Here is a 16576-nt window from a genome sequence, read left to right on the forward strand (position 1 = left end):
GAGAGAAAGAGAGAGAACGGAAGGCAGAATTCTAGTATATTCATCATTCTTGATCTCGGGGCTTCGGCGGTGGGAACTAAAATAAGTATGTATTAACCGCGATATGATACAGGACTCCTTTCATATTTACAGCTGATGCACTCCTAGGAAAATGTAAAGAAAATGATACGTCATCAAATTCTAAATCACCTCTGTCCTTCTATCCCATAGGGCTGATATGTCCCAAGGCTGGCTTCCTTCAATGCTGATTATCTGGGGCCTGGGGAAAACGGTGAAGGAGGTTTCTGTTCGTTTCTGGGCATCTCAACAAAGAATTGTGTCTTTTAAAAACAAATCATCCAGGGAAGCAAAGTCTCTTTGAAAATCACTCCCCTCTAGAGACTGGCATGAGGCTGGCTCAGGTCAACTGTCACTGGAGAGGTTGCTATGGGGGCCTGGATGATCCCCATCTTGGTCCTTCATGGAACCACAGTGGGGTTGGCAGGTCCCAGTAGTGAGCCATGATTGGTATTTTCTTCTTGCTTTGTCTTTGGCCTGGGACCTAAATGCTCTCTAAAGGGCAAAGAGGTGCTAAGAAACAATAACCTAAAATGTCTAACGAGAGCCTCTGATGCCCCTCTTCCCTTCTGAAGTCACGTTCAGCTTTGCTATCTGCACAGTGGTAGCCTGATCTGAGGTGGTTTGCTGGACACAAGATTTGCTGTGCATTTGTGTTTTGTGTGTGTGTTGCACAAGTACACTTTTGGTTACCCTTTTGGCACTATTTTTGGACACCTTTACATACCTTGCTCAGTAGACAAAAGACAAAGCTAAACGCCTGTCAAGAAGAATTTTCTAGGAACTTCTCCCTAGGCTCTTGATACGGAACCTGGGGCTACCCAGGAGCTGTGAGCCTGGCAGTTTTTCCCCTGAAGGGACTCTGCTGTGGGTTAGGAATGGGGGCTCTGTGGCCAAGGGCTTGGCCTGAGGGACATGACTGATGGCCCTGCCAGGGAAGGAACGTTGCCCCCGAATCCTGGCGGCTCCCCTGGACACAGATGGTCTGTCCAGAAGAGGATATTCTGACTTTCCTGTCGTAAGTCTGGGGTGTGTGGGGTCATTTCCGTTGAGGGCAAATGCTCCCTCTACTCTGAGAAATCCTGTGACCTCGTGGGAAAGCTTCCACTCAAGTCAGAATCCCCTCTCCCACCATTCTAACTCTCTGCCATCACACCTAGATGTTCTTTGCAGGGAAAACAGAGTCCAGCAGGTAGGTCTGTGACCGAGACCTCAAACTCAAACCTATACTTTCAGCTCAATCAAGGTCACAAGAGAAACACACTTTGTTAGCAGGATTATGGCAGAAAAGATGGCTCCTAAGGCCTGCTCTCGGGAATGGGATGAACCACAAATAGAACCCAAATCCAAATACATTGATTGCCAATGTCTGGGGACTAGAAGCTTAGCCCTGAGAATAGCTGCCCCATGGGAATCTGTGCTGAGCACCTAGGCCAGTTCCCATTGCGGCCCTCCTGCCTGGTGCTGTGCTGGGTGGTCTTTTTCTTTCCTGGAAAGCCATCCAGGAGAAGCAGAGAGCCCCATATATGATACTCTGGGCTCGGGCTGACTCTCCCGCTCTCTCTCTCTCCGCCACTGTGTGTTTTTCCCATATCCATTTCTCCATCCCACAAAAATTGACTCCTGAACATCCCTCTTACGGATACCATGTGACAGGCTGGCAGGTGTTAGGGCACAGCTGGGATCAGAGAGAAGAGAGGGGAGAGGTGGAAAGAAAGGAAACGAGAGAACAAGAAAGAAAACAAGGGGACGTGGACTAGAGAGGCAGAAGAAAGGGGAAGAGAAGACAAACAGACTGGAGAAAGGAAGAACCAGAAGAGGAGAGGAGAGAAGAATGTTAGCGTTAGTGTGGAGGACAGGGTACTACACCTTTCTGAAAACTCATATCCACCATGCGGGGGCCCATCATCTCAATGAAGTAATTCTTGTTTTTCTCATACGCCTCATCATCAATTACCTTGATGTGAATTGTTTGGCTGTGGATGGAAAATAAGAATCATAAGCAAGGAGCAGATTGGTGTGGGGGGCAAGCCAGCCAGGAGGAGGAGCAGGAAGAGTAGGAAACAGTGACAAGATCCAGAAAGGTCCAAGTGTGCCCCCCTTCTGGGCTCCCTGGGCTCCTCTTAGGCTTTGTGTGGCTTCGTGGCACAGTCAGACGCGAAGGCTGGAAAGGCAAAGGTTCTGGGTTCTAATCTTGGATATGCTCCGTGACCTTGGACAAATAATGTAACTGATACACGAACAGGTTCAATAATGCTTACACCATCCCAGGGAGGTTGCGAGAGCAACGAAATCATATACATATAATGGCTCCATCATTTTAGGCCCTCTGTAATGTTTGCTTCCTTCTCCTTCCGGCTTTGGGGATAGCGAGAATTTTTTTTTTTAATTTTTTGACTTTTGAAATCAGCTGGTGTTGGTCTGAAAGGCTTATGTTATAGAAAAGACATGTATGGGGGGCCCGTTGGCCTGTGGGAGTCTTGCCTGGACATAGAAGGACTTTTCCCTTGCTCTGTGGCAGCAGCTACCACGGGGGAAGCCAGGAGGGCCCTGCAGCTCACGTCACACATTCTGGTAACTCACATCGGGCTTCAGAAGCTACGAGCTACTTCCAAGTGAGCCCTGCAGCCACAGGGGTGCACGGACAGGATCACAGGCACTCTAGGGCGCTCTGAGTCACAGTTCCCTTACAAATCCTACAAGGACCTTGTGACCAGCACAATTACATGATCTTTATGTTAAAAGGTGCTTTGTTAAACAATGAAAAATATAAACCAATTTTAGTAGTCCCGATTTCCATTTTTTCTTTCCTTTCCTTCTTCCCTCCTCCCTCCCTCCCTCCCTTCCTTCGTCTTTCCTTCCTTCCTTCCTTCCTTCCTTCCTTCCTTCCTTCCTTCCTTCTTTTCTTTTACTAGGAACTTTAAAAACAAAGATAGACCTGGGCCTCTTCCAACCTTTGCTTAATAATGGGGACATTTCAGGACCAGACTCCAGTTGAGGCCTCTCGCAGAGGCTGTGGGACACTGCTGGAGGGGTGTGCACGGAGCTGAGTCTCCCCTCAGCAGTGGGACTTAGGGACGCACGCAGCAGCCCTGTCCAGCTGCCCATGGGCATGCACCTTCTCAGACGTGGGTGGCCCCAGGCCTGCCCTTTGTAGAGGAGGCTGAGGCCTTCAGTACCTGCCTTTATATATATATATATGATATATATATATGTAAAGTGGGACTATCTTTACATTCTGACTCGGGACAACCTGTCTGCTCTCCCGAGTGTCCCCAGGTCACTGTTAAGAGTGTTGGACGCCTCCAGAGCTTCCTTGCATACACTCTTGAACCTAGAGAACCAAATGTGGGCCTGTGGCTCCCGAAGTGAATGAATAGCGGCTACTAATACACCCCGGCCCCCGCCAGTCCACAGCTTCAAAATCAAGGACTCCAAACTGTCCTCACGTGCCACACCCACTGCCATCACAGAAAAAGCTGGCTCGCCAGCACAGAAAGCACGAGTGCGCCGCCTCTGAAAGGCCTCTCTGGCCTTTCTTCCTGGAGAGCAGCGGCACTGGTACTGGAGACCGAGGACTTGGGGTCAGATCCAGCCTCCACCTCTCACTAGCTGGGTGACCTGGGGCAACCTGCTCAAGTTCTTCAAGTCTCATTTGTAGGGCAGAGTACGAAAATCTGGTTCAGAGCGTTCTTACATGAGCGCGCGCACGTGACGCGCTTGGTGGGGTGCACGTTCCCTTGTAAGTTCAATAAACAGCAACCGTGATTACAAAGAGTAATTGTACCCTGATCGGGTGGCTTGAGAGTATTATATAAGGGAATCTTACCATCTCCAGTCATTAAGTCAGAAAATAAGGGGAGATCAATACATAGAACTGGTGGCCCAAGAGGGGGTACAGGCTGGAAACAGACGTCAGGTCAAGAAAGGACTGGCTAGTGCAGGGTGATCTGTCCCAAACAGGTTAGGAGAGGGGCTTGTAATGTTACGGGTGAGAGCGTAGATAACAATTCATGTTTTTTCAAAATCCGGCCTTGGCTCTCGGTCAGCAACAAGCTCTGGGCGGGACAGACCACATCCTCACACGTAGTGTGACTTGTGCTTGCGAGTTTTAGTGAACAGATAAAGAGAATAAGAAATGCCACGGATAACTCAGTGGAAGACAGGGAAATGAGGACAGACAGTAGTGGCACGAGGAACTGAGGTTAGTTGGCTGGAATCGCTGGCGGGAGGGTGTAATGAGTGGAGAGGTGGGGTGTCAGACTCCCTTGCTGGGATTAGTCATGGGGAAGGCATCACCTCTGTGTGGACCCTGCCTGGAAACTAGAGGATCCCTTCCCTTCCAGCTCTTGAAAACCTCGTTAAGTCCTCAGTTCTGCTCAAGCCACAAAGGAAGCCACAAGAACATTTAAATTAAGTGAGAGTCACCAGCCAGGTCTTGAGTTCTCTTTCCAAATTTGCTCTTCCTCATTTCAGCCAACAGCAACATGGTCTATCCAAACCAGGAATCACTGCTGATTCCTTCCTTTTCCTCACCCTTCCCCTCAACCCCACCCCAACCCTAATACATGTAATTTGCTGCCATCTTTCCCTCTGCTACCAAGACCTCGATCAAAACACCATTGCCTCTCCTTTGGACTTGGTAAATAACCTTCTAAGAGATATTCCTGCCTTTGCCCCCTCCTTCAATTCCTTCCCCCAGTAATGACCCAGGCTGTCTATTAAAAATGCAATCCAAGTCCCATACCACCACTATCATTGGAAAAAAATGTAGAGTCCTTACCATGGCCTATAGGATCTTACATAATCCCGCCGCTGGTGACCTTGCTGATTCCATTCTCCCCTTGCTTGGGAGTTCCAGACACACTGGTCTTTCTTTCTGTTCCTTAAATCAAGCCCCTTCCCACTTAAGGCACCATCCTTGCTTGTGCTCTGTGCCTGGGTCTGTGCTATCCTCATCCTTTGGGTCTCCACACAAGCATCACCCCTAGGAGAGGCCTTCCAAGGCCACATTACCTCCTTGGGTCTCTTTCCTGCCCACCGTCTCTACTTCCCCACCACGGGTCACCTTCCATCATGTTCCATCTGCTCCATCCCTTCAGTGCACCAATCACAGCCTGAAGGTAGCTGGCTGGTTTATTAACTTCCTTGTTTATAGTCCGTCTCTCCACACTGGAATGTAAGTGCCATGACGACAGGGAACCTGTCTCACTTGCCACAGTCCTAGTGCCCCGCGTGGAGGAGGCCCTTGACGGTGGCTTGTGAGGGACTGAAGGTGAATGTCTAACACACCTGAGAACACATCTGCCTTTTTGCAACAAAAAGCCATTAGGAACAACAAGAAAGCATTTTTTTGAAGGCTATTCTGATAGAACCCCTATGGAGTCCCAGTGGGACAAAGAGCCCAGAAGCCCGATGTCATCCAGTCACACCCTCACTTGATTGGCCCACTCCATTTGTCTGTCTACGGGAGAGCTCTCCAACAAGCCGGGATTGAATTCTTGGAGCTTGGCTGGGGGTTTTGAACCATCCCGAGGCAGGGTGTTGACCTGCCTCACTTCTCCTCCCCCCCTTCTCCTGAGGGAGGGGCCAAAGCCTGCAGTGTTCCCAGCTAAGATGGGCTGTGCGTCTTGGAAAAGACGCTCCTAGGAGCTCTCCCACCAACAAGCCAGAAGGGATCAGGAAACCGTTTCTGGTCTGCCTGGCTAGCCTCTCAGAACATTCCTTTGCACTGAGGACACCCAATTCCAAACAGGCCTCTCGTCCTCAGGATACTGCAAAGGGAAACGTGCTCTTAAGCCACTGAGTTCCCTTTGGGTGAAAGGGAGAGGAAGCAGCGTTTATTTGTTTAATGGTTGAATACTACATTGGAGGAGGGCCCTGTGGATTTGGCTTTACACCAGGAAGGAATCTAAGATAATATATACATTTACCTTCTCAACACCATGAGAGCTTTCTTATTTCATCCTTACTTCAGCCATATAACATAGGTATTATTACTCACACTTTAAAGATGAGAAAACAGGTTCTCAGAGAGGCTAAGTAACTTGCCCAGAGTCACACAGCTAGCACGCAGCAGAGCTGGGATTTTAGCACAAGTCCCTATGACTCCTACAGCTTATTTTATACAAGCAGGTGGACAAACTCTGGATGCCATTCCTGAGCTGTGCCTGTGAGGAAGCACAGAATTCTCCCACTGAAATGCAGGCAGCAGGTAAGAAATTCAGGTGGTAAGTGGCTGTGTCTCTGCACCGTGTTGTGAGTAGGCGGCCTCCCAACCCTTGGGCCCTCCCTTGCTAGAAGGAATCTCCAAATAATCTCTCATTTGGTGACTTCTTCCCTTCGGATTTCTACTAAATGACTCTTCACCATATCAAGAAGGGTTCTTTCTCATCGTTTCTAAATGGATCCCGGCTGCTCCAGGCCAGCTAATGTTCGCCGAGCTCCCTTGACCCAGAGCTGCAGGATGGAGCAGGAGACGGAGCTGCTAGCCTTCCCGCGGGAGCTTGCAGAAGCCTCACATCTCCGTGTTGGGTTTTTTCAGTCTTTTTAATTTTTTATTTTTTTAAAGATTTTATTTATTTGACAAGAGAGACAGCCAGCCAGCGAGAGAGGGAACACAAGCAGGGGGAGTGGGAAAGGAAGAAGCAGGCTCCCAGCGGAGGAGCCTGATATGGGGCTCGATCCCAACACTCCGGAATCATGTCCTGAGCCGAAGGCAGACGCTTAACGACTGAGCCACCCAGGCACCCCCTTTCAGTCTTTTTTATTAAGCACCAGCAGACCCCTGATCTTCCCCTGGCAGGTTCCGGGCCCTGATTCAGGGCACAAAGCCCCTCCCACCCCCAACCGCACCCTGACAGCCCAACACGGACACTCCCCCCACCCTTACCAAGGTCTAGGGGAGAGGTTCCTTGTCTCATGAAAAGGTTTAGGATGCCCTAAATGATTTCCTCTTGAAAATAGGTGTCCATAAGTTCCCCCAAAACAGTGCTCCTCAAACTTTGATGTACATATGTCCCCCTGGGATCTTGTTAAAATGCAGATTCTGATTCGGTGGGTCTGGGGCCTGCCTGAGGTCCTGCGTTTCTAACCAGCAGCCAGGATACACCCACGCGGTTGGCCTAGGGCTCAAGACTCCTTGGAGAAGTCTCTCTGATGCTATGAAACACTTAGGGAAAATCAGACAGCTGCTCCAACGCCAGGGTGCGGCAGGGAGAAGGAGGCCGAATCAAAGGCTAGCATTTCAGCCACAGGCTGGAGTCAGTAGGTCCACTCTGACCCTGCATTTTGAGGGGGAAATTGGAGTGCACCCAGAGTAGGGTGACTGACTAGTATGGTGAAGGGTCTGCAAACCATGTTGCAAATGAATTTGCTACTATTTATACAGTGCTTACCTTGCGCCAGGCACTGCGCTCTTCAGACACTTTTTGTATATTAAGTAATTCCATCCTTACAACGCACCGGTGAGTTAGCAACCTGCCAGGCAAGGTGCTGTTCTCTCTGTGTGTATTATCTCACTGAACCTTCACCACAACCAATGAGGTAGATACTAGTTTTGTCTCTAATTTATAGATGAGGAACCAGAAGCCCAGTCAAGTCAAGAGCCATGCCCAAGGTCACAGCTAAATAAGTGGCAGAGTTGGGATGTGAACTCAGTGTGGCTCTAAAGACCATGTTTCTAGGTGAGATCTGATAGAAGGACCCACGGGACAGATGTCCGTTGCAGAGGATGACACTCCTCCACGGTCCTGCGGCTGTCACAAACGCTGCTTCCGAAGCACTGAGGCCATTGGCAGACTTCTGCTCGACCATGACCAGTAAGATGAACTGGCTTATAAGGGAGTGGCTGCCCGGTTCCTGGTGGTATTAAAAAGTAGGATGATGAGCATGCATGAAAATGGCTATGAAGAAGATTCCTGCACGCTACAGAAAGCCAAGTAGATGACCTATAAAGGTCTGCACCCAGTGGTATACTGGTAAACCAGCAATCTGGGGTGGGGAGGAACTCTGATTTAGGGTATATGCCTTCCATAGTGTAAATACTCCCACTGTAGTCAATTTCAAGCTACTAAGTTTTAATCACCAACTTGCAAAATTCCTAAACATTTAACAATCTGTTCTCACGAACTAGAAGGAGCCAGTTCCAGCACCCACTGACAGCATCAGACTCTATTCAAATGTTTAAGAGAGTTTAGGATGACAAAAGATGGTTCTGATTGATTTACAAATGATTTTACCCATGCTAGTGTTTCCTCAAAATGGGTAACTCTCTGATAAAGTAAGGTATGAATGTGTTTATCCAAACAAGCCTTTAGAAGAAGACTCAAAGATTTGGCTTTTAAAAGGAACGTGGGTGGGCAAGAGAGCACTTGGGCCCTTAAAAGCAGAGAGCGTCCTCTGGCCCAAGAAGAAGGGGAAGCCAGAGATTTGAACCCTGAGAAGGACTCAACACACTGTTTCTGGCTTAAAGATGAAGGGTGTCCCGTGAGCAGGAATGCAGGCAGCCTCTAGCAGCAGAGCGGTCCCTGAAGGACAGACAGCAAGGAATGGGGCCTTCCGGCTTAACACCACAAGAAATTGGGTGCCGCCAACCACCTGAATGAATTTAAAAGCTGATATACCTCACAGCTTCCAGACAGGAGCCCAATCCAGCCCTGACTCCAGCCTGCGCAGAGAACTTAGCCACACCACACCTGAACTTCTGAGCTACAGAACTGTGAGATAATAAATGGACATTGTGTTAAGCCTCTAAGTTTACGACAACTAGTTACACAGCAATAGACAACTAATATGGGAGGCTTGTTTATTTTACAACATCAGGAACTGAGCCAAATGATCTCTTGAAACTGTCTTGCTGTATCTATTTCATAATCAGAATACTTTGTCCTGATGGCAGGGCCACTGCCGGGCTACATAACACCTTTGTGCAAAGTTGAGAAAAGATACAGCCCTGGAGATGCACAGCTGGCAAGGACAGGGTGCCTCTCCCTGGCTCACACAGCAACGCATCAGGATGCTGGGCCTGGCATGGAAAGAACTGGCTGGATTTTTAGCTTTCCACTCAAGGGTTTTTATGCAGTGCACAACCTGCACAACTGTAAGCAGTAGCCCTGCTTGGCAGACGCTTGTGTGATTCACTCACTATTCCACACACATGCAGGAACAAACAGGAATATGGGCCAGGCTGAGGCAGAGAGATGGATTTCACTGAAGAGTTCTCTGCAACTTGGGGGCGGTGGGGGGGGGCGGGGGGGCGGGGGTGGCGGCAGGGTGGTGGTCAGGTGGATGGGAGGATGAACAGGGAGGGAGGGGTGGTTGGGTGTGTACGAAGGAGCGTGCACGCGATCTTTGCTGCTTTGGCATCCACTCTGGACCCTGCTGATAAGCCCTCTGCTGCTTGCAGCTTCTTCATAGCCAGGAGTAGCTGTACCCACAAAGATATGGCTTCCCCTAAGCAAAATGTAGGAACATTGTGTCTCCACTGTCAGTTAAGACCTGACTGCTGGGCCTGTCCATGGGCAGACATGCACACATGTTTGAGGTCTTGGTGGTCATTCTGTCCACTCTGGAATGTCTGGGCTCATACCTGGGCACTGTGGCTCTCCCAAATTTGCTCTCCCAAATACCCACTTTCCCACTCCCTGGAGAGCTCCTTAATTGTGGCTGAAGGGAAAAGTCCATCTCACGTGACTGTGTGACTACAGATGTAGGCTTCAGGATAGGGTCAGAGGCAAAGGGGTACCAACAACCCCAAAGGGGCCACTCTCCCTGTTTCCCAAAGGTCAGGGCAAAGTGAGGGGATTTTTATTTCTTAGAAACGCAGTCTTCTAAAATAGGCACCCTCCCTCTTAAAGGCTGTCATAATTTGCAGGGCAGCTCTACAAGGTAGAAAATATTTTAAAATTACAAATTTGTATTCTCCCCATTGTTTCCTAGGATAAAGACTGAACCTTTCATCCCAGGAAGTGGAAGCTCTCTGTAATGTCTGTCCATCCATCCATCCATCCATCCACTCATCTCTTGACTTAATCTTTTCACACTTACCTACACAAATGCTACACTTCAATTTTCCTCATTATGCTCAAAGCCTGCCATACTTCTGCTCACCTGGAGACCTTCCTTCTTCCCTCCCTCTCTCCCTTCCTTCCCCCGTCCATCACTCCTTCCACCCATCCACCCACCCACCCATCCATCCATCCACCCATCCACCCCTTCATAATGATAATACTGCGTCATGAAACGACTTCATGAAACCGCATCAAACTGCATAATAAAATACTTCATTCAGCAAGTGTTTATTAAGCACCCAATGCACGGCAGTCATGATTCCCAAGCAAGAATTTCTGACTTCAAAGGGTCTCCTCTGTAGTGGGGAGGCAGATAATTAATCAAGTAATTACAGGAAAGTGTGATGATAGGGGAAGAACAGAGCTGAGGAGGCCCATGGTCTAGAATAAAATCAGGGAAACCTCACCAGAGGAAGGGATAGTTCAGCAGAAGCCTGAATGAGGAGTCAAGTTGGTTTGGCCACAAGGAAGAGAAAGAGTCTCCCGGAGAGAGGGGATGCCCTGGGCAAGGCTTGATGGTGAAAAAAATACATGGTGGCTTCAAGGTGATGAAATGAGTTCAGTTTGGCTAGAGCACCAAGAGAGATGGGGGAAGGGGGAATAGTTGAGTTAGTGGAGAAGGCAGGGTCAAGGACATAAAGGCCCCTGTAAGCCCTGCTAAAGGGTCTGGGATAGTCTGCCCTCCTCTCTACCTGTCCAGGTCCCCCTTACTCCATTCACCTAGAACCTAGGTACCACCTAGGTCGGGAGGATGTTCCTGCATCTCCAGCCCACGCTGGGCTCCTGACCTGACCGCTGCACTCAACTGATCAGGCACCACCCCATGCAGAACATGCCGCCTTCACACATCATTCTCTTGCCTCCTGGGCTAGGCTATAGTTCAAGGGCTCAGAATATGTCTTGCCTCCATCTCTTTCTTTGGTTCCTCTTCAGTGCTTACTGGATATGTGGTCCCTGATTTATCCATCCACCCATTCTTCACCTGTTAGAGTAGGCAGTTAGATAGACAGGAGCCAGAGGGGAGAAAGGAGGATAAGTCATGGACAGTGCCAGGGACCACCCCCCGCCGGGGGTCTCCACCCAGAGACCGCCCCATCTCTCTTAGACCAACCCTTTTTGCAGTTTAGCACAGACCAAGAAGCAGAAGACAGGGGCTACAGAGACGGCCCCAGCTTCGGAGCATGCGCATTTAAGAAAGACCTTATCCGCTAGTAACCCCAAGGCTCTTATAATATCATTATAGTACCATTTGCATGGAGGTTGGGCCCCCCACCCCCACTCCGTGGGCTGTGCTTAGGCAGCTGGAGGGCAGATGACAAGGGAAACTTGCACAAAAGGTTAGAGGGGAAGAAACCAAGGCGCATTCATGGGTGGAGCAATGACAACAGGGTGGGAGGGAGGAGACCAAATTTACCCCCAGCAAATAACAATGAGAAGCTCAGCCGGCGGCCTCCCGTCCTCCGTCCTCCCTCTGGCCTCCCGTCCTCCGTCCTCCCTCCGTCAGCCGTTCCTCTCCTCCCTGCAATGCAGTCCTTCTTTGCTAAATAAAGCACCTTTGCTACTTTAACTCTATCAAGTCTCTCGACTGAACTCTTTCCTTGGAGAAGACAAGGACCAAGGAATTCCACAACTCACCACCCGGGTAACACACGCACTCATCATATATCAGAAGTCTGTTCCTGCTCTCATGAAGCTTATTGCCTTGTGATGTGAACATGGACAGAAAAACATCCCTTTTGCTGCTTCCCTTTGCTTGTGTGGAATTTCCATGCAGTAGGGTGTAATAGCAAGCTCTAGGAAATTTATTACCACGATAGAGGGAATCAACTTGCATGCAGGCAGCTCACATCAGTCTTGGTTTGCACATGCTATTTCTCACGGCCACCACGCAAAGACAGCAGTGTGTGTTGGTACGTGTGTGCTCACACACGTGGAAAATTAATGTGCTCATGCATTGTCCAATCACAATTTCTCTGTCAGGAGAAGAGTGCTGTCATCGCTTTAAGCTGTGGTTCAGATTCCTCTCCCTCTTTGCTGCCTTACGGTGGGGAGGGCTTCATACTCCTGGTTGTGTGTATGGGTGTGAGGAGGGGTATGGGTGGAGTGCGGGTTGGGAAGGTCCACTCTAGGTAAGCGGGAGAATCCGGCCTGGAAAGTAATCTCGGTAAGGGCCTTGCCCAGTTATTCTCAAAGGGGAATTCAATTTCCAATCCCTAGAGCAGTGGAACTGTGCGGGTATGGCTCTCCGTGTGACTCAGTTATTTCTAGCCCTACATGGGTCTCACGTTTGCCCTGCCTCTCCTTCATTGAGTGGGGTCTGGGAAAGGGAGGACGATTCACAGCTTTAATTCTCTCACACTTGCTTCTAAGTCAAGAGGGGAAGCAAAACCAACCAACCAACCAACCTACCAATGGTCTGGGAACAAATGGCTGCTGTACCCTGAAGTCGATAAATCCCCTCCTGGAAGAGTGATGAGAATCATCTATAAAATCATTTTATTTAACAGTGCGCTCCCAGCACTGAAGAGAACAAGTGGCTGGTTATCTGATTCACAGCTTTGGAGATGTTGGGTCTCTCTGTCTTGTTTTCCTTCTCTGGTGGGCATTTCATTTTTTTTTCTCTTTATATTTTATTTATATACTTCAGAGAGAGAGAGCAAGCGTGCGTGCGCACGCAAGTTGGGGGAGGAGCAGAGGGAGAAGGAGAGAGTTCCAAGCAGACGGCACTGAGCGTGGAGCCTGACACAGGGCTTGATTCCACAACCCCGAGACCATGACCTGAGTCAAATTAAGAGTCAGATGCTCAACCGCCTGAGCCACCTGGGGGCCCCTGGGTATCTCATTTTTTAAGAATGACGGTGATCTAAGCAGAAAGGAGAAAAGACTATATTGTATGGGCGTGAAACTCCAGGTACAAGAAAAACCTTCTAATAATTAGGAAGAGAGAGGCACCGGCTCCTAGGGACCTGAGTCAAACATTGTCAAAGCTCGTCCTTCCACCTTAATCCCCTGCCCCCTAGAGCCCTTATAAGGCCCATACTGCTGGTGGATAATTTCTAGAGGTCCCGGTGAATGGCAAGTTCAGGAAAGATTCCTGTCCCTGGGCTGGGTGGAGAAAATCCTTCAATTAGAGACTTAACTACATGGAAGATTACCTTATTCTACAGACGTTTTCTTGACTGAATCAGTCAGGAACTAAACTAAGGCAGAGCTGCGGCACTGAGCAACAGTGGGCTCTGTCCACACACAAGTCAACAGGAATGCCGCCCCCTGGGGTTGTGCAATGCAGCAGCGGCTCTGGGTGAGAAAACAGCATAGGGGTCACTGGCAGTCATTGTCACCATTCAAGTGTACTGTGTTGTGGGTCCCAAAGGAGTTGTCAACGATTTCTATCTGGAAGCCTTCTGAATGAACTGTTTTCCAGTTCTTGCCTTCTACCAGCCAAATGGCAAATTCCTGTTTTGTACCACCCAGGGGCAAAACGGGGCCAAGGCTGTCAGCGGTTGGAGCCAGAGCGCCTGAGTCGTAGCCCCATCTCCGCTGCAGGAGCGCTGAGCACTGTGTCCCCTCCAATGTGACAACCTAGCCTACTGCTAGTTTCACACGACTTGGTGAGCTTGGCAGGAGCGTAGTAGGCAAACTTGGAGAATACGGTCTAAAGGTAGAAGCTGAGATTTTCGCAAGGGTGAGCGGGCTAAAAATCCTGTTTGCTTTGTGTTTACAGCTCTGACATTCTGTCGATGGTCAATGGAAGAAACTGATACAGAATAGAGAGTAACGGATCCAGGGCCAGGACCAGGGTGAGGCAAGTGAGGCATAAGGTGGAAAATTTAAGGGTACACCAAACAACTCAGTAATCCAGATAAGCAATATTTTAATGCAATATTCTTAAAAGTCAGAATTAATACAACAATCTATGATGCACAAAATATCACAATTTTAAATACAGACAGGACCCAACCTTGACTCACCTCACCCTAACCCTCATCCACTCCAGCTGTCATCTGGTGCCTTCCGGTGTGACAGAGGATGTCAGGAAGCTGAAGACTGGAGTCTGAGTTCTGTGGCTTAACTTACTGCCTTCCCCGGGTCATCCACTCTCTCTGAGCTTATGTAAGAAGGGCAAGAGGCCTTATTTCTCTCGGGGGTTTTTGTGGGTAATGATATGAGCAGAAAAACACAACCCTTGCTTTTGGAAACCGCAGGTCTCATTCAACTCAGTAAGCCTGTGTGTGTGTGTGTGTTTGTGTGTGTGTGTGTGTGTGTGAGAGAGAGAGAGAGAGAGAGAGAGAGAGAGAGAGAGCGCCCGTGCGCTGTCAGCCGGGCTCCTACCTCTCTCTCCAGAGCTAACGACTGTAGCCTTCCAGGAAGCCAGCCCACTTCCGCAGCCTCACAGAGTCCATCCCTTTGTCACTGCTCTCCCTCACCTGTCCTTCTGCAGCTGAGGAAGCACCCGCCCTGTGGGACAGGCCGGATCTCCGCAATGTTCCCTATTTTTAGACAATAGGGAGGGACTGGGGGAGGGTGGCATGTCTTCTCTGAGAACATCGCCTTTGAGCTGTGCTCTGGACAGATGGCAGCCAGCTCTCTGTGGCCCTTGTTTCTGCCTCCCTGACCTTGTCAGTTCTGGTCCACCTCTCCTCTCTGTCATACCGCCCTACTCAAACCATTGTCACATGTGGCTGGGACCTTTACAATAGCCCCCCAACCCAGCTCCCTGCTTCCATTCCCCTTGCCCTGTTGCAGTCCGTTCTCCTCTCTACAGCCAGAATAAACTTTTTAAAAGTTTGTTAAAGAAAATTATAACATGCCACTTCCCTCCTTAAACCCTCAGTAAGTTCCCCTTCTACTTAAGAGTAAAATTAAAATTGCATAATCTAGCCCAGGAGTTCTGAAATATTAGCGAACTCAATCTCGCCCAGACGCCTCCATCCCCAGAGTTTCTGCTTCAGGACGTCTGGGTGAGGCCCAAGAATTTGCATTTCAAATAGGTTCCCAGGCAACCAACTGCTGGGCTTCAGGCTCCAAAACCACAATGAGAAACTGATCAAGCCTGCAAAACCTCAGCCTGGCTTCCCCACCCCTCACCTTCTACCACTCTTCTCCAGAAGGAGGAAGGCAGTAGGTAGCTCTGTCCCAGCTGTATTTGCCTTCAGCTTCCTCAAATCCATCAACCTCATTCCTGCCTTGGGGCCTCTACAACAGCTGTGGCCTCTGCCTGGAGTTTTCCTCCTCCAGAGAGTCTTAAGACCAGGCCCTCTTTAAAATGTCTCAGCTTACGTGTTACGCCCTTGTCCACTCAGTGTGATGGGACTCCAGCTGCTATCCATCACCCTGGTTGGTTTTTCTCTTGTTTGTGTGTTTATTTATTTATCTGTGCGCAGTCTGTTTCCCCCAACCTAATACAAGCTCCATGAGGACAGAGACTGTGACTACCTCACTTACCAGCACCTGAACTTTCTCTGGCACACAGAGGGTCCCCGCTAGGTTGGTTCAGGGACTGAATGAGTACTACCGAGTGGGGGAGCCAGAATTTGAGCCGGGGACTGACTGCAGAACCTTACACTGGTCCGAGGGCTGCAGCAGAGCAGTGGCGGGTCGCCCTGACTCCATTCTTGCCCACGCCACTCAACTCCCTCTAGAGCCCAGGGACTGGGCTACTCTTTTTTGGGGGGGAGGAGGGGCAGAGGGAGAGGGAAAGAGAATCTCAAGCAAGCTCCACACCCAGTGCACAGCTAACGTGGGGTTTGATCCACGACCCTGAGATCACTACCTGATCCAAAAATCAAGAGTCGGATGCTTAGCTGACTGAGCCACCCAGGCGCCCCTGGGCTACTTTTATGAAAAGGTCACTTTAATCCCTCTCTTTTCCCCTCCCAAACAAGTCCAGACTCCCTTGCTGGCCTTCAACACATGCACAAAAGGAGTCACCTTAGCTAGAACCTGGCTCTGCTGTCATGTCAATCTTCAGTCATGGCTTCATTTAAGTGTATTCTCCATGGTTCCCTCCGGTGACTGATGCCATGAAAATCATTATTCATGCTGTCATTAGTGGTTCAGAGCATGAGCCCTGTGGTCAGAGATATCTGGATTCAGGGTGGAAGAGTTTTAGGATTTTTGGCAAATTACTTCATCTCTATGAGTCTCCGCTATCTTGTCTGAAATGGGTGTAAGAATAAAACCTGCCTCGTCGGGTTTTTGAGAGGATTGAGACAATGAAGTAAAACTTGTAGCAGGGAACTGGCATGTAATAAGCAGTCCAAAATGTCACTGAATTCAGGGATGGTCCACTTGTTTAAGTAATAACCAGAGCCACCAGTGAAAGGATTCCTCCTTCCCTAGTCTCCAGGATCAGGTCAGAAGAGGGCGAGATGGTTGGGGGTTTGGCAAGGGCCAGTGTGGGACCAGGCAGGGCATTTTCTGAACTCCGTGGTTGGCCTAAGGAACAA

General features: G+C 49.4%; 1 protein-coding gene across 3 annotated transcripts in view; it reads right to left on the bottom strand.

The window, feature by feature from the left end:
- SLC8A3 (solute carrier family 8 member A3) overlaps nt 1–16576 on the bottom strand; it is a 135673-nt gene that overhangs the window by 16796 nt on the left and 102301 nt on the right. The window contains exon 3 of one of the 3 annotated variants that reach the window (XM_011222069.3): nt 1927–2033. The exons of the other annotated variants lie outside the window; for them this stretch is intronic. Coding sequence (XP_011220371.1) covers nt 1927–2033 — 107 coding nt within the window. The remainder of the gene's footprint in view (nt 1–1926; nt 2034–16576) is intronic. 3 annotated transcript variants of the gene reach the window in all.

The sequence above is a fragment of the Ailuropoda melanoleuca genome, chromosome 14 (genome assembly GCF_002007445.2).
Source record: "Ailuropoda melanoleuca isolate Jingjing chromosome 14, ASM200744v2, whole genome shotgun sequence".
Taxonomy (NCBI): Eukaryota; Metazoa; Chordata; class Mammalia; order Carnivora; family Ursidae; genus Ailuropoda; species Ailuropoda melanoleuca.